We start from the raw sequence: 15,995 nt of genomic DNA, 5'->3' as shown, positions 1-15,995 counted from the left end.
TGAAGAGTTGGTAACGTTTCTCTTATTTTTCTCTTTAATTAGACTTGTATGGAAGTATTAGAAGCTTTATGTGACGGTAGCCTTGGAGACTGTAAAGAAGCATCTGAAACTTACAGAGCAAATTGTCATAAGCTTTTCCCTTACGCTTTGGCTTTCATGCCCCCTGGTTATGAAGAGGATATGAAGATCACAGTTAACGGAGATAGTTCTGCAGAACCTGAAGAACTGGCCAATGAAATATGAACAACTGTATTGGAAAAAAATGACATTGGACCATATCTGGCGTATAATATTTTTGTCACGCACCTGCTGAATTGTTCTAACTTACACGGAGAGCGGAAGGGAAAAAAACTGTTGCCTTCAAATAGTTTTACGTTTTTTTTTTTTATCCTGCTGACAAAGTATATATATAAAATATCTAACGTATTACTGGATATAGGTTGTTTGGTTTCTTAAAAATTAAAAGCTGCTAAAATTGAAGAGAAAAAAAACAAAAAACAACAACCCTCGTCCTTACCTACCTACCCATGTTTTTAAACTAATTTATATGAAATCTGGAGGCGCGGAGCCTTCAGAGCAGGTGTGTGGCAGAAATATTACTTTAAATTTGTCTTGTGAGATTACTGTTATCTCAGACAGCGAAAACGCTGTTTTAGCACTGGATTCTTTCACTGAGCACAAAGAGTTGTTGGGGCTTTAGCATCTGACTGATTTTGATACGGGGATGATTCAGTCCATAGGAAGTACGCAATGTGAAATCAGAATAAACAGAGAGAAACCCGCAACGTCCGCGGTACGTTGCGGATGCTGGGACGTACGCATACCAAGCCGAATTAAGAAACGTAGTGTGTTCAATAAGCTCGTTGCGTCTCTGAAATTCACTGTACACGATCAGTTTGGTGTTCTTGCACCACAGTTTTTAACCGCGGGAAGCCAGGGAACCCGTTGAAACGATTTCTCTGAATGAAAGAGGGGAGGCGGGGCGGGGAGAAGAAATGACGTCGCTGGTTAGGAGATGCGCCTGTCCGAATTGGTTGGCCGAGCTCGTTAAAACTGTAATGCAAGAACCAAATAAAATTACGCACTGTGATGTGGCACCAACTAATTAGGAAAGATAGCACGCGTTTTTCACGTAGAGCGAAAGCAAAATGAGAACATACTATGGCTTGACGTTGCCAAGAGGACAACTCCCGACTTCCGTTTCGAGCGATCAAGAGACTAATAGTTTAAAACCTCAGCAGGCCTTGTTCACGTTATGCAGAAAAAAAAAAAAGTGCTGCAGTTTAGATACCTCTGGAACTTTTCCACAGTGTCCCAGGTTTGTAATACTTGAAGCCCTACATTTCTAAGAATATATTTCTTGCTCAGTTGTTTCAGGCAAGCCCGAGACTTTGTAACTTTTAAGGGGCCCAAGATTTTTTTTCAATAACAGACCAGCTTCTTATTCCTGCAGTTACAGATGTAATTTCCTTTGTCAAACATAAGGTACCAAATACGATGCAATAAAACGTTTTGAAAAACACTCGTGTGAATATTTAAACCAAGCTCGGTTGTACTTTGAAAACGAACGGGTTCCCAGGAGCGCAGCTCAGGGTCGGCTTACTACGCTGTCCGGTTACGCTGATGGCGTCACTGCCGATGGGCGGATGTCGAGTATGAAGCGCAAACGAATTACGTCAATACTGAGTGTCTGGCTAGTCCTATAACGCAGAATGCTTTCCCGCTTGGCTTTTTCGTTCCACCGGTTTTCCGTGGAAGATTATTTTCTGAGTCGAGCTACGTTCAGCGAGTCTACTGTGTTAATATTATAGATGCGTCCCCGAATGTTGTTTTTTTAATAGGTTTATCCTAAAGCAGAGCAGAAAATAAACTACAGCTTACAAAGCGAGTGCCTTCTTTGCTGCAGGAGTTCGGTCAGAGAGTATCCGTCGTGTGGATACGCAGCCTTCCTCTACCACGTAACAGATGTCAGCGATCGATGGTACAGGTCAGAAATCTGGGAAGGTTTCCTGAGGTTTGTAGTTGCGCCAGTTTTTGCTTGCGCGTTCGGCAACCCTTTCTTTTCTCTGTTAGGTGATCCTCTCGTATGTTTGTGGCGTAGTTCACGTTGGAAATATATGTTGTATCGCTGTATTTGTCTATTTAATCTGCCGGGCTTCAGAGGTCTAGAATGCCTGTAGAGCCTCCAGTTGCTCTTTAACGTCTAGATCTCGGTCTTTTCTGTGGCCTGAGATACTCGGACTGCATGTCTTCTGCAACCACCGAAGGCGGTTCAATCTTGCCTACGCGAGCTACGAGCTCTTGGCCTTGCCTCTTTGAGTATGGCTGCCGTTCTCTTGGCTTCTGACGCTTAGCTGGAGGCAGATAAATGCTCACTTTTTAAAACGGTTCGTGACTAGCATCGAGCAATTTTGTTTTTTCAAAACGCGGTTTGGATGCCGCCTATAAACGGGATCGTGTGCTTTACTTGTTCCCCGCCTGTTTTTGCATCGAAATAGATGAACTCAAAGCAGGATCGTTATCCTTCATGATGCAAGAGGGAAAGGATATCCGTACGGGCCTTCCAGAATCCTCATCTACATATCCGTTCCGATTCCCCCCGAGACTTCCAAAGGCGTCCGTTGTGCTTCAGAAGGGATGCTTTCGGATCAGTTCCTCGTTCCCTTCCGGAAGAGCGGAGATTCGGGCAAGGAAGTAGAGAGTTTCCCTGACCTAGAAGGTTATTGTAATTGGCGTAGGAATTCTTATCGCTTCATCTCCGCACTTCGCAGGTGTGCGGTTGACGGCCGAGGAGGTGCTTATAAGAGTTGGAGACACAGTTATAACCCGCCTGAGCGCATCTTTTGTGAAGCAGCAGCACAGTGTCGTGCTGCAGTGAAAACTTCCCTTTCTGTACGGAGATAAATGGCAGACGCCGGTGTTCAGCTGCCAAGGCGGATGAGCAGCAGCTGCAGTTGCAGTCAGAGCCATCTAGAACAGCTTATTAGCAGCAAATTCTGGTTCAGTATTTCACAGCTTCCCCTGAAGCAACATCCTTTTGCCGTTAGTGGAGCCACGGCTGACGTCGCATGACGTGGATATCGGTTTTTGGTCCTTGTTGTTGGGGTTGTTTTTCTTCGGGGTGTGGAGGGGAGGGGTAGGAGGGCTGGGACTCGAACCATACGTTTTCCTTAGACAAAACTGCCGCTTGGGTTCACGCATGTTGCATAAATCAACGGGAAATGGACTCAGAAAGTACGTAAGTAAAAGAGACGCTAAGATAGTAGGGAGAGCAGAGCATTCAGGCACATCGGGACGGTAGGCGTGTACGAGCAGATGAAACGTTCTTGGAAGGAGCTTCTCGGTAACAAATGTCACGCCTTTGCGTTTACAACGCCTTAAAAGCTTCCGCATCTCCTATGGTTACACTTTTTGGGAGAGGTCTTAACGCTAGCGTGACTGCAGGGAGAGGACGTTCCTGGTGTCAGTACCGAATGAAGTCTCTCTCGGTTGTTTCCCTAGCGTAAGGAGAAGGTTCTGAGGTTCTCGGGAAGATCGGCAGGGCTAGATGAGGGAGACAACGTTAGCCTAGTCGATCTTTCTGGAGCGTTTGATGAGGCGCGTGTCGTTCGCCTAACAGATCTTCCTTCAGCGTTCGGTTTGTTTTTACAAGTTGGGAGGCGCTCAGCTGTACAGCAGCCCCTGAAAGTTGGTGCAACACCTCATTGTAGTTGTTTTTATATACAGAAGGGAAACACCAGCGAGAGTAGGGTGAGATCGGACGCGGGAGACTCGCGGCGCAGACGCGATCTCGCCGCCACGTGAGAAAGTTCCTACGTACAAAATGGAAGGACTCGGTCTTAGGTTACGCTTTTGAGGGCTTTAGCAGCGGTGCCATCGTTCGTGTAGCGCTTGCACCCCACGTGCCACAGCTGCACTTCAGACTTTCGTCACTCGTGCTGCAACATCTGATAGGGCAATGCAGCTCAGTAGACCTGAGTAAAAATTACTTGTTCCCCTTTTTGCGATCGCTTTAAATGTTTTGTAAGCGTTTTGTGCTAGCAGCTAGCTAGCTTCGAAATCGTTTCCCCGTCTTCCCCCTCTAGGAAATTTGCTCTAAAAATGGGGCGCGTACCTGATGGATAACATACAACAGCTCCTATCGTATGGAAGTGAAAGTTGGGCTCGTCTGGTAACGGAGTACAGCCTGACCCGCTGCTCTGGGATGCTGCGGAGGAACGTGATGCAGATGTAGTCTAATTAGATGGCAGTGTCAGGGAGGAACGGAACGGCCCGTGAGCGTGCTAGCAGCGGGCGGTCTTCCAGGTGGAAGAAGACGGTAGCTGAGGCTAGGAAAGACTCTCGTTTCCAGGAACGTTCTGGTTAGGAACCGCTCTGGTGGCGGAAGGAGATACTTCCTGGAAATGTAAGCTGCACGTGCCAGTTTCAAAGCCTGTTTCGGGGCAGAGACTTTGTCGGAGCACACAGCTAGCAATGAGAACGGCCAAGAGTCGCTGACACGGCATCTTGGCAAAAGAAGACTGAAGGGAGTTACGAGGAGGCAGCGTCATAGAAATTCTGGTTTAGATTAAGCATCAAAGTAGGGTTTGTTTTGGTTTGGTTTTTTTTGTTGCTAGAACGATTACTGAAACTGTAAATAATTTAAATGCAGTCTCTCGTGTCCTGGCAGCTGTACGCGTGTATTACTTCTAGAGCGGTTCAAGCCAAGAGTAGCACGTTCACAAAGATTCCAGCTTTGCGCGTCGGTCTCCAGGTAAATCGCGGCAGAAAACCCAGAGCTTGAAGGTTGTCCAATTTACAAGGGACCGTAACAACGAAGTATGTCGAGGTAAACATCACTAGCCAATTCAAAGCATCTTAGAGTAGCTTCCCTAAGATGTTTGTTGGTTTAATTGAAAGTGTTGCATCTGCTCATTGTTCCTAACAAAAGGTAAAAAGTACTGGGAGAAAGTATTTCTGCCTGGCACTGCCCATTCAGTATCTACCTCTACTAGTTCTAGCCCGGTTCAGCTACTGCGTAACTTCAGCCATTTAGCACATAATGTAAGAAAAAGTGTCATTTGCATTGTGGGTGATCAACTGTATGATGATGGATACATTCAGTTATAAAATGTAATGCAATAAATCACAAATTTAGCAAAAGTCCTCTTGTTGGTTCAGTGTGGCAGCATATTTATTGCTTCATTGCTGATCCATTCAAAAATCTTAAGTTCTCAACTCTGCCGAGTTACTCGCAAATGTACTGGGATCTGCTTTCCCTTCCGGCCTTCCTAACCGGTCGATAACGTTGTACTGTGTTTTTATGCTTTTCTCTGGCGATAGCAGATATTAAAGAGAAAAAAACCAAAAACTGGCAGGAAGTCAATCAACGAATAAAAATGCTGAGTTCTGTTTGTAAACGAGTGCCAGCGTTTCCTTGTAGGGTTCAGCGTCCCCCTCCGATATCCAGCAGCCTTGCAGTAAACGATCCCTGAGAGGACAGCAGTCAGTCAGAGTTCTCTTCATTGTCAGCTGGCTGTGACGCAGGGAGCCCCGTCGTGCCAATGGGTTGCAAGCTTGGGGGTGTCTCCTAAAATGGAGGAAGGCCAGTAGGGGAAAAGATGTGACTACCTTGGGAGTAAGAATAGAAAAGGACAGTGACATCTCTCTGCTGATGCTAAGTCTTTCCCTAAAAGCTGCATCTACATGCATATGGAAAAAGGCCCTCAGTCCCGTGTTCTAGGCTACAAAAGACTCCAGGTGGGGATTTGAGCGACGCTTTTATTGTAGGATTTAAATTAAAAAAATAATAATATTAAAAAAATAATAATTAAAAAAAACCACACACACACAGTTTGAGAGGGAATCATCTGCTGTTTTTGTCAGGTCTGGATCCAAGGGAGGGTGGAAAAGTTCAGCAGCCTTCTCTTCCCCATCGAAAAGTCTACAAAGCTTTACTCACCCAGGGCATTTCAAATTCTTGCAGACTCAGTCAGCAGACTAAAAACTGCGGCAGTGATGAGTAGAAGTTACAGCTTTTATTTTTATTTTTAGATACGCAAATATTGAAGTAATTTCAGAAATAGCTTTTTATTGATACCTTTGAGTCTGAAACAGGAGTTCGTTGCAGCAAAAGTGGATTTTAGTGGATAACGCCCTACTATAAAACAGCATCCTTTCTTTATTCACCTCCTCAGTAATTTGTTTTCTCTTTTAGAGGTGGAGGGGGGCATTTGCTCCAGGTCGCTGCCTTCCTTGAACTTAAAGCTTTTAAAGTTCTTTCGATGAACGGCACCTCACGACTGGTCTGCCACAGACCAAAAGCACAGCAGATACGAGGAGCCGAACTAGCGTGGCCGTTCACACAAGTACACTTAAATACAAGTGTAAGTATATATTTAACACAACGATCAGGTGTGACTCTTCATCGGTACCTTTCTATTCCATCAAGTACACAGGACGTTTCTCTGCTTAGCTGTTACGCTTGTGGAACCTTGCGCGGGTCACGGGCAGCAGCAGATGACAAAACCCCTCTGCTGTCACTCCCCCTGAAAACACTGAAGAGACTAAGCACAAAGAAAAAGAAAGCAGACAAGTAACACCCTGGTGGAGACGCATGACTTCTGCAATTGCTGTACCGTCGTGAAGGAAGGTAAGGAGAGGCGCTTCGCTGGTTCGCAGACCAAGCAGTGAGCCGTACCGCTCTGAGTTCTGAGTACTGCTGTCTGCTTCTGAACTGGAGGCAGCTGCTGTGTTGTTCTGCCCTGCAGGTTATGCAAGGGTTACGTAAACGCCTTTTATTTGGGAGGGAGCAAGAGGAGTTGCTGATTAATTTGTAAGCGAAGACTGGCACTGCTGTGGTGCTTTGAGGTCTGGTGCTTCACATCATGCTTTTCAAGCCGTTTTTTCCTTAGAGGAATCAAATAACGTTTATCATTCTGCATCTTGCTTCACTTGTGTTATCTGTATGAAGCAGGACTGGAAAATTGTTACGCCGTAGAGCTTAGAAAACAGTCTTAGCTTTGTTGCAGAGTAGCCTCGTTTGCACTTCTAATTTCCACTTTTGCACCCCGATGACCACAAATCCTTCCGTTCAGTCTTTCAGGACTGTCTTTCTATCATAGCAGAGGCTGGTTACTGCCCTCACTTACAGATTTTTTTTGCCAAAACAGCTCTCCATAGTAGAGTAGCAGCATAGGCCGTCCCGCGAGCCCCCTCCCACATCTGCCATCTAATTTGCACAACAGTTCCTACACGAAGGGCCCGGTCCCTGCCCTTTCGTCACTTCTCAGTTCAGCAAAACTCTGAACTGAAATACAGAAGGCAAGTTGGGATAGAGAGAATACAATTTTTAGCTCCTGTCACGTTCTGCCTTCAATAAATTATTGACAGATACACAAAATGCACGCATACCGTGTGAATAGCGTGAGCTAATCTCAATTCACCCTTCCTCAAAACCCTGAAAGAGAAGGGAAGGGGACGGCGGAGAAAAACCCTCGCGCTTCAGATCTGTTAGAAGTGAGGAAGCCCAGCACTCTGCACGTGGCGCTGAATCATTCATCTCAAGACACAGGCCGCTGCTGAATTTTGAGGAACGGCAAAAGACAGACCGAGACTGCCGGGATAAATGCATTTGGGAAGATGGGAACCGCGTACCCAGCGAGAAGCCTGACAGTTTGGTAGCGTAAGGAGCTACCAAAAAAAAATAAATAAATCAGTGGGAAAATAGAGCTTCAGTCTCTTTACCATTAACCGCATCATGAGCTGCACGGCCTCCATTTGTTTTTATTGTCTGCTTTTTCCATATTACGTAATCAGTGAATATACAGATGTTATAATTATGAAATATACAAGAGAGTTTGGCTAAGCATGTTACTATAGCAAAAGAGAATAGATCGAGTGCTTACCCACGTCCCGGGCTCACCGTAAAACTGCAAAGGAGGGACCTCCAGAAAGAAAACCTTCCCTACTCGTAGCCAGCTCTTAAATGGGTCTGGGAGAGGTGCAGCCAGGCTCCACCCCTTCCAGCAGCACAGCTGAATTGCCTTCACCTGTGCTCCCGTGGCTGATTCTGTGCTCGCTTCAAGTGATCAATGAGAGGTTCAGGCCCTGACGCAGCCGTTCCCATACGCGCCTACATTACTATTATTTGTTTTTGTAGTTATTTCTGTGGGTGTATCAAAGTGTTTTCGAGTGCAAGTGTGGTGTCGTTTTTGCTTTCTGATAACCTTTCATCGGTAGCCTTGCAGTGCTGAGCGGTGTGGCTGGCACCTTGACGAGGTCTTTTACCTGTCAGCATCAATAGACTTTTTCCAAGAAAAAAAGCTTTGCTCACCGGGGGGACTTTTTATTCAAGGTATTCATTTAAAGGGGAGCGGGATTACGTCCTTGGTAACAGTAAAGACGAAAAACTTTTTCCCACAGAAATGAGTAACAGCATCACCCTGTGAGCCCATACTATCAAAGCAAAACGTGCTGAAAATAAAATGCACAACGTGTTCTCGCATCAACGTGTTCTCAGATCAACTCCATGACACAAACAAAGCGGTGGGGATCGAGGTCTCTAATTGGATCGCACACATGCGCAGGCACGGTCGGCAGAGCACAGTGCAGGTGGGATTACTTGCTGCCCGGGACTGATTTATCGGAGGCCACAGTCAACGCCGGTAAATATAGAAACTTTGCGGCATTTAGAGGCGAGCGGTACGGCAGATCCGCAGAAATGTTTTTGCGTGTATGTATTTATAGGGATGTTTGAAACGACAGTCATTCGGAGGGTCAGCGGCACAGAACTACAGAACGGATTGGCTCGGAGCGGCCCATTCCCTTCCACCCCACGTGCCGTAGGCAGGGACGGTTCCCTTCCGAGAGCGCCGCTCGCAGCCGCACCCCGCCCGGCGCCGAGCGCCTGCGGGCCCGGGGCGCCACCCCCCCCGCGGGGCACCCCGCCGCAGGGCCGGACGGCGACCCCGCTCCGCGCAGCTCTCGCGAGACGCGCCGGGGCGGGCGGAGCGCGGCGCCGTGACGCGCCGCGAGGGGAGGGCCGGGCGCTCCGTTCCCCGAGGCGGTCCGCACGGGCCCGCGGGGCGGGCGCGAGGCGGCGGCGATGGCGGCCGAGCTGGAGTCTTCCCTGGAGCTGAGCTTCACGGGCAGCGGCACGGTGCCGGGCGGCGGGCTGCCCCCCGCGCGCTCCCGCATCTTCAAGATCATCGTCATCGGCGACTCCAACGTGGGCAAGACGTGCCTCACCTACCGCTTCTGCGCCGGCCGTTTCCCGCAGCGCACCGAGGCCACCATCGGCGTGGACTTCCGCGAGCGCGCCGTCACCATCGACGGGGAGCGCATCAAGGTAGCGGGCAGCGCGCGGCGCCGTGCCGCGGCGGGGAGGGCCGCCGCCGGAACAAGCCAAGCGCGTCCGTCGGGGAGCGGAGCGCTGCGCTGCGCGCGGTCACCGGCCGGGAGGCTCCGAGGGACGTGGGCCGGCGGGCTGCGGCGGCGGTCGGCGGGCGGGCGGGGCGAGCGTCGGGGTCCCTCCCGCCCGTAACGACTCTGCGCTTCTGCGCTCCGCTCGCGGGGTCGCGCTGACGGAGCGTTACCGAAACAGCCGCCTGTGCCGTTTGCGGTTCGAACCGCTGGTCGCTTCCGAACGCAGAGCGCTTGGCTGCTGCCAGGCACGTCGTTCCGAGCCAAGCTCCCTCCTACTTCTGCTTGACGGTTTGTTTCCACGAGCAGATGCTCGTAGCCGTGTGGTAAGAGGGACCGGCGGCAGTCACGCGGCTGTACCGTCAGCGGGTAATTACAGCTGACGGTCAGCTGAAAGCCAGCATCTTTCTTCCTGGTTGAAGACGTTGTGGGAGGCCCGTCGCACCCCTGGACCTCTTCTCTTGTGCTTTTGTCACCCCACGGCCTTGGTGACTGAAAAGGAAATGTCTACGAGAGCCTTTATTCCTCCTTTCCTTTGTGAAACGATGGAATCGCGCTTCTTCAGCTCCCAGCTGACATTCTGCACCCTGGTCCGTTGCTGCCTGTAACAAGAGGAGAACCTGTGGAGAGAGATCTTCCCGTCGGTGCCGTCTTGCTGCCTGGCGTCGTCAGCGACTCTGGCTGATGCAGAGCAGCGACCGAGAAGAAGCGCGATCCGCAGCGCCGAGGTGCTTCGCTTGGGATATCGTGCCCTGTTGCGATGGAAGCTGCCGTGGCTGGCTTTGCTGCCTTTGAAACGCTGCCCGTCGAATACGTCTGGGTTCTGGCTGAGGGAGGTGGCCAACGGGGGAGGATGCTTTTCCGATGCCCGGTTTCCCAGGAGGTTCTGTTTCAGCTGGAAAAGGAATAACCGTCATCATCGTTGCCAGAACCGAAGCTATTAGGAGGATGCTGCATGTCACAGAGTCCCCCTTTTTGTCGTTTGCCTCCTCCCTTCTTCCCACCCCCACCTTTCTCGCTCCCGGCATCTCTGCGGCCATGCCTGTCGAACCGGGAAAGAGAGAAGCTGAGAGGAATCCCATCGCTGCCGTTCTCATCGTGCCCCGAAGGGCCTGCTGAGTAGAGGGATTTGTCCTCTTGCTTCGCAGCAGAGCGTAAGTCGGTGTCTTCCCATTCCCTCTCCTCCCTTCCCCCAGCCAGCTGAGCGGTCGCTTCTGTGCTGCTACGGAACAGAGATCACTTCCCTTGCAGCTGGAAAAACGCTGCGTCACTGGCAGTATTGCAAGCACAGCGCATCTCGCCGAGGGTCTGCCACGCGTTCTCTTCCAATTCCACGAGGTGGGTGTATTCGTCCGTAGCCGGCGCAGCAGGCTGACGGCTGCGTATGAAACACTGTTGCCCACGTGTGATTTCCTGCCTGTGGAAAGCAGCTGCCGGTCTGTGTTAGCTTTGGTCCATGCGTTGGGAAGGCTAGCTGCAGCGATCCCCGAGCGTCACGTCCTCTGACGATAAGCCGGGGTCTCCCAGCTGTACGCTGGGTTCTTTTTTGTCTCTCTCAAATTTGTTATATTTCAATTTAAAGTTGCAGTTGTTGCTTTTTTTTTCCCACGAGTCTCCTGCCTATACAGCGTTCCGCAAGGGCATCGAACCAGCGTTCTCTCTCGGCTCGGTAGGTGAGGGCATCTTCTTTCAAGCGAAGTGACTGTGTGGAATCTGATGGCTCGGACTGTCTCGGCAGGCGACGGAGATGAAGAAATTGGGCTATCAACAGAGCACAGCAAAAAGCAGTATTTGCTCTGCGGAGAGATGAATTGCAGCTGCCGTTTGCCTTCGGTCAGAGGCTAGGATGCCTCGCTGCGGTTTTCTTGGTGATCTCGCTGACTCCTTTAGAAGCACTGCGTGGATCTTTCTTGGCCCGTGGATCAGAAGCTGTCAATAACTGGACCGGAGTACAGAGGCCGAGCTGTTGCTTCGTGCAGTTTATTTTGCTGCAGCTGTTTTTGCAGGGTTGCTGGTGTTCCTTTTAGGGGCTCTGCCCCTCTGCGCTTCGGGGAAGACGCCATCGTATTTGGCAGGAAACAATCCTGTCAGCTGAGATTTGTTTTTTCTTAGAACAGCTTCGGTGGCAGGACTTTAGTATTGCTTTGTGTAAAGATCTTACAGCGCGCCGCTTTCAGTAAACCATCCGAAATGCGTCTTAGTTACGAAGTCGCCTCGCGATTTCTTCGTAGCTTCAATTGTGAGCAGACTGTTGTGGAAGCAGCGATTTGTGAGAAGTCTGTAAGAGCAGTCGTTTTGTTCGGTACAAACTGCGGCGTCATCGGTTCCAAAGAGCGATTTGCTGCCGTCGCCTGACTTTCTTAGTCGTAGTATTTTCCGAATGCGTGCCTTAACACATTTTCCTCTCTGTTTACCCTTGTGTTTTCAGATCCAGCTGTGGGATACGGCGGGCCAGGAGCGCTTCAGGAAGAGTATGGTGCAGCACTATTACAGGAACGTCCACGCCGTCGTGTTTGTGTACGATATGACCAACATCGCCAGCTTTCACAGTCTGCCGTCGTGGATAGAGGAATGCAAACAACACCTCCTTGCCAGCGATATACCACGGATTCTTGTTGGCAATAAATGCGACCTGCGAAATGCTATTCAGGTACCCACGGACTTGGCTCAGAAGTTTGCCGATACGCACAGCATGCCGTTATTCGAAACCTCTGCCAAAAACCCCAATGACAATGACCACGTGGAGGCCATATTTATGACGCTGGCTCACAAGCTTAAAAGTCACAAGCCATTAATGCTAAGCCAACCCCCAGATCGCGATCAAATACACATAAAGCCCGAACCGAAACCCGCCGTGACCTGCTGGTGTTAAGTGTCACTATTTGTTGCTGCCACCTCGTGCCCTGTGCGAACGCTCCCTGGTTACGATCTCGACGTAGATCAAGGGTTTGGTAGCAATTATAGCGAATCCCTTTGGCACTTTGCTGTGTCGTTTGTTTTTTTCCTGGTGTAGATGTGCCCCTGTCATTTTCTTGCGCTTCCTTATTCCACTTTCTGAATTACTGAAGTTCCACTATAAATATGCAGGAAAGTAACCTTTCGGATGCAGCGTTAACCACGCAAGTCTTGTCAAGCTCTGGCTCTCCGAGATCGGTTTTGTCACTCGTGGCAGAGTAAAAGTAGTAAAACGGAGTTAAAGGAAGTAGTAAGAGGGTTTACTGATGTGTTCGGTTGCTGCCTGCGTTGGCATAACGTAGGAGGAGAAGCGTTTCGGGACAGCCGGGTGGCTCGACCAGCAGATCGGCAGGTGGCGAGGTTTGTGACGTGCAAAGGAGTATCGGATGCCTGCTAGCAAACTGAGAAGCGAGGGCCTGTTCTTCCTCTTTAAGTAAGCATTTTAAAAGCAGACTGGACCATCAGACTAAGGTAGAGCCATCGGCGCAAGTGCAAACCGTGGGCTTCGGTGCCCTGTCGTCGTACGGTAAACCGCTTCTCCGTGGCAGTGGTGGGAGAGTCGAGCGAGTCGTCCCTGCCTCTGGGTCCCAGGGACTAGAACTCTCTTCAGCCTCTCTGACCTGACTAAGATTGAAATCTTCAATGAGGATTGGCTTGTAAACGTGCCGTGTTTGAGTCGAGCGAGCCGGGGTAAGTGTAAGCACTTGCCATTGAAATAAAAATAGGCGTGATTTTATCCGAGGCGTTCTGGGGCTTTCCAAGACGCAGCTTTTAGAGGATGCTCCTGCTGATAAATGCTTTTAAAATATCTTGGAAAAGACAGCTTTTTGCAAGGCAACGTGGTCACTTGCTTTAGGGACGAGGACGCCTAGGACAGGCCCCTCCTTCGGGTGCCCCTTTCGATGCGCAAAGTCGTGCCTTACGTATTGGAAACTTCGAGGCCGCCGTACTGCGAGGAGCCGTGCTGTTCTGCGCTAGCGCGCACGAAGGCTGCTGCGGGTCGGTTTGCATCCTGATAAAAACACCGTCAGCCATTCACAGCGTAGGGAATACTGCATTTTCTTTAACTCGATTTAAAGGCCACAATTAGCTCTTGAATTCCAGAGAAAAAAGTGCCACATAGATCCCCTGTGACAAATGTCGGTTACAATACGCCTGTGTCCCGGCCGTAAGCCGTGCCTGCCTGGCAGTGCGAGTCAGTAATTCCTCTTCCATAGCCGTCTTCTTCCACGTTCCCCTCGTTGCCACCATTTGCTCTGCTCTTTGAAGGTCACAGTTCATGACAAAGGTGGTGCTGTGGTGCCTGGTTGCTTATGGTTACACGAAGGGAACCGTAATCCTTAGATTTCAGTGTACGGCTCCTTATGCCACGGTCAGACAATATTTTCCCACTTGTTTTTTTTTTAAAGCAATGTAATGTCAAATGGAGGTGTTTGATTTGCAGTGTGAAACGCGTCGTGCGGGCTGGAAATAGGAAGGCCGGGTCAGAAGCTGCCAGCCCGGTGACGGCTAGAAACAAAGTACTGAAACAAAGTAGCTCGTACGTTGTGAGCTACGGAAATTGTGTCACTGAAGTGCAAGTTGCACCCATAAAAGGGAAAATGTGTCCACTCTGTTCTAGATGTAGGAAAGCATTCCGTTTGGCCTATTACGCTTAGGGTGTTTAAAAGGTGTGTATGCAGATAATATTATTCCTGTCCAAATGAAGCTGCAACGGTTCTGACTGCAATGTTGCCAATGCAACGTGTGTTCAGGGACACTTCAATGTTTGCTCTGATCCTTAGCTGACCGGGCTTACGGTGCTCTTTCAGCAGCGATCAGCTTGTTGAAAGTAGTGTCCTTAATGGTTTGGGGGTTTTTTTTGTTTTTTTTGTTTTTTTTTAAACAAGGAGCAACCTGAAATTTATAAGTGTAGCACTATAAATGAAGCATTTATTTTCCACTCACGTCCTGAATGCTTTTCCTCCAAAGGGTCCCTCTTAACTGGAATGTTAGTATCTGAACTTGTGTGTTAGTAAGCACGTCAGCCAACACTCTTTTGTTGTCGTTGTCTTTTGTGTTTGAATTGGTGTGAGCGCAGCAGATCGCACAGAATGAAGCGTTCCGACGCCAGGCTGGGGTCTGAGGTAAGGCAGCCCTGTAGATACAGCGCCCATGTGAAAGGGACGTCGGACATCTGCAGATCTGTTGCGCTCTGAGGCGTTGGCAACCTGTACATCAGGGTTCTCACGCCGTTCAGGTGGCGTGGAAACAAACGATGCTTTCAGTATGTAACCTTGTCTTGAGCACACAGCATGTTTTAATGGTTCTGCCTTGAAGATAATGTGAGCATTCGGGCTTCGGTGCGCTTCCCGGCTGTCAGTCGTAGCGTTCTACCCGCAGAATCGATGTGAACAGCACCGAACGCTTTGTATGCGTATTTTCACCTTCCCCGACCGTAACGTTGCATTGTTTTGTATGTGTCGGGGAAGGGTAAGACACAGTGCCAGAAACTTAACAACTGGCTTTGCCGCAGGCTATTTTCACTTGTTTTCAGTAAAACGGTGATAACGTTTCTCTTATTAAAATCCATAATAAACTGTGATAAAGGGAGGAAAATGAGTCCGTGCTTTTTTTCAGACAACACGTCCCAGTGTTTGCCACGCCGTGGGCGCTGTGCGATTTCTGCAAGCACCTAAAGAAGCCCCCTGACCATTTGTAGCACGTTCAGGTCGTGCGGGAGGTTTCCCGGAGAATGGCAGGCAATGAACATTTCAAGCTGGCAGCTACAAGGGCAGCTGCAAGGCCTTCCACGTACGTCGGTGTCCTCGGGGCGTCTCTGTCACACTCGCAGTCCTACCTCACGTGCAGAAAGGAAAGCCCTTACCCTGCCACACGGCTGGGGCTCAGCAGATAGTCTCGCTGGCTGTTTGCAAAAAGAAGTCCCGGAGTCCCTTTTCTTCATAATGCTCTCACAAAAGGAACGCTGTTGGGAGCTTGAAGGGGGGATTCATAGAAAGGGTTGGTTTTTTGTGGGTTTTTTTTGTCAGTTTGCTCTGCAAGTGCAAATGAAAGCGTTCATACAGCTGAACAGAGTCTTCGGCGAGGCCTATAAAGCCACATTGATAGGGAAAGAATTGCTGCTGGCTTTCCTCACCCGTTTGGATTCACTGAGCTCCGCGCAGCCACCCGGCCGCAAAGTTGGAATCGGAGAGGCTGACGTGCGCCCAGGCCGTGCTGGAGGCGGCTCCTCGCAGCGCAGCAGGGTGTCGACACGGCCCAGAGGAGGGCCTGTGAGAGCTGCAGAAAGGAAAAGGGAAAAGGGAAAAGTGGGGGGGGGGGGAGGGCGGAAGGGGATAAAACTTTACCATCCTTGTCTTCCTCTGGAGTTAATTCATTTCCCTCACAGAATCTGCTCCGTGTATTTTATCCTTGTTTATTCTTAATGGAATTGTGATTTGAAAATACATTCCTGAAGATGCGTGTGCTTTCTGACATTTCTTTCAAGCCTTCAGTATTTGAATGAGCATCTTCCAGCTTAAGGAGCTGCATTTTGCCTGCTTAAATTCCCCACACGATTTCAATTAGATAAATTCTTCTGCTGCTTTTTCTGTACTAAAATCATTCTGCAGCCTTGCTGCCGCTAAGTGGGGATCTTG

The 15,995-nt window shown here is 49.5% G+C and overlaps 2 protein-coding genes and 2 long non-coding RNA genes across 4 annotated transcripts in view; 3 read left to right on the top strand and 1 right to left on the bottom strand.

Annotated features, from left to right (window-relative positions):
* NAA15 (N-alpha-acetyltransferase 15, NatA auxiliary subunit) overlaps positions 1–1,522 on the top strand; it is a 34,933-nt gene extending 33,411 nt beyond the window's left edge. The window contains exon 20 of the mRNA XM_052690058.1: positions 43–1,522. Within this exon, the coding sequence (XP_052546018.1) occupies positions 43–243 (201 nt within the window). The 3' untranslated portion in view covers positions 244–1,522. The remainder of the gene's footprint in view (positions 1–42) is intronic.
* A 4,493-nt stretch (positions 1,523–6,015) lies between these two features.
* LOC128084210 (uncharacterized) lies at positions 6,016–8,483 on the bottom strand. The gene is made up of 2 exons (XR_008208383.1): positions 7,887–8,483; positions 6,016–7,288 (listed from the first exon to the last, which is right to left on the bottom strand). It is a non-coding gene; the product is annotated as an uncharacterized LOC128084210 (long non-coding RNA).
* Positions 8,484–9,028: 545 nt separating this feature from the next.
* Positions 9,029–12,936, top strand: RAB33B (RAB33B, member RAS oncogene family). Its single transcript, XM_052690079.1, has 2 exons — positions 9,029–9,328; positions 11,831–12,936. Exons 1-2 carry the CDS (start codon positions 9,086–9,088, stop codon positions 12,272–12,274), a joined length of 687 nt encoding a protein of 228 aa, XP_052546039.1. The 5' UTR covers positions 9,029–9,085; the 3' UTR covers positions 12,275–12,936.
* An 11-nt stretch (positions 12,937–12,947) lies between these two features.
* LOC128084212 (uncharacterized) lies at positions 12,948–14,955 on the top strand. The gene is made up of 2 exons (XR_008208384.1): positions 12,948–13,019; positions 13,053–14,955. It is a non-coding gene; the product is annotated as an uncharacterized LOC128084212 (long non-coding RNA).
* Positions 14,956–15,995: the final 1,040 nt, after the last annotated feature.

This window comes from Tympanuchus pallidicinctus, unplaced genomic scaffold (genome assembly GCF_026119805.1).
Source record: "Tympanuchus pallidicinctus isolate F22 unplaced genomic scaffold, pur_lepc_1.0 scaffold26, whole genome shotgun sequence".
NCBI classification, from domain to species: Eukaryota; Metazoa; Chordata; class Aves; order Galliformes; family Phasianidae; genus Tympanuchus; species Tympanuchus pallidicinctus.
Note: the sequence above shows the minus strand (reverse complement) of the source record. Positions and strands in the feature narration are given on the sequence as shown.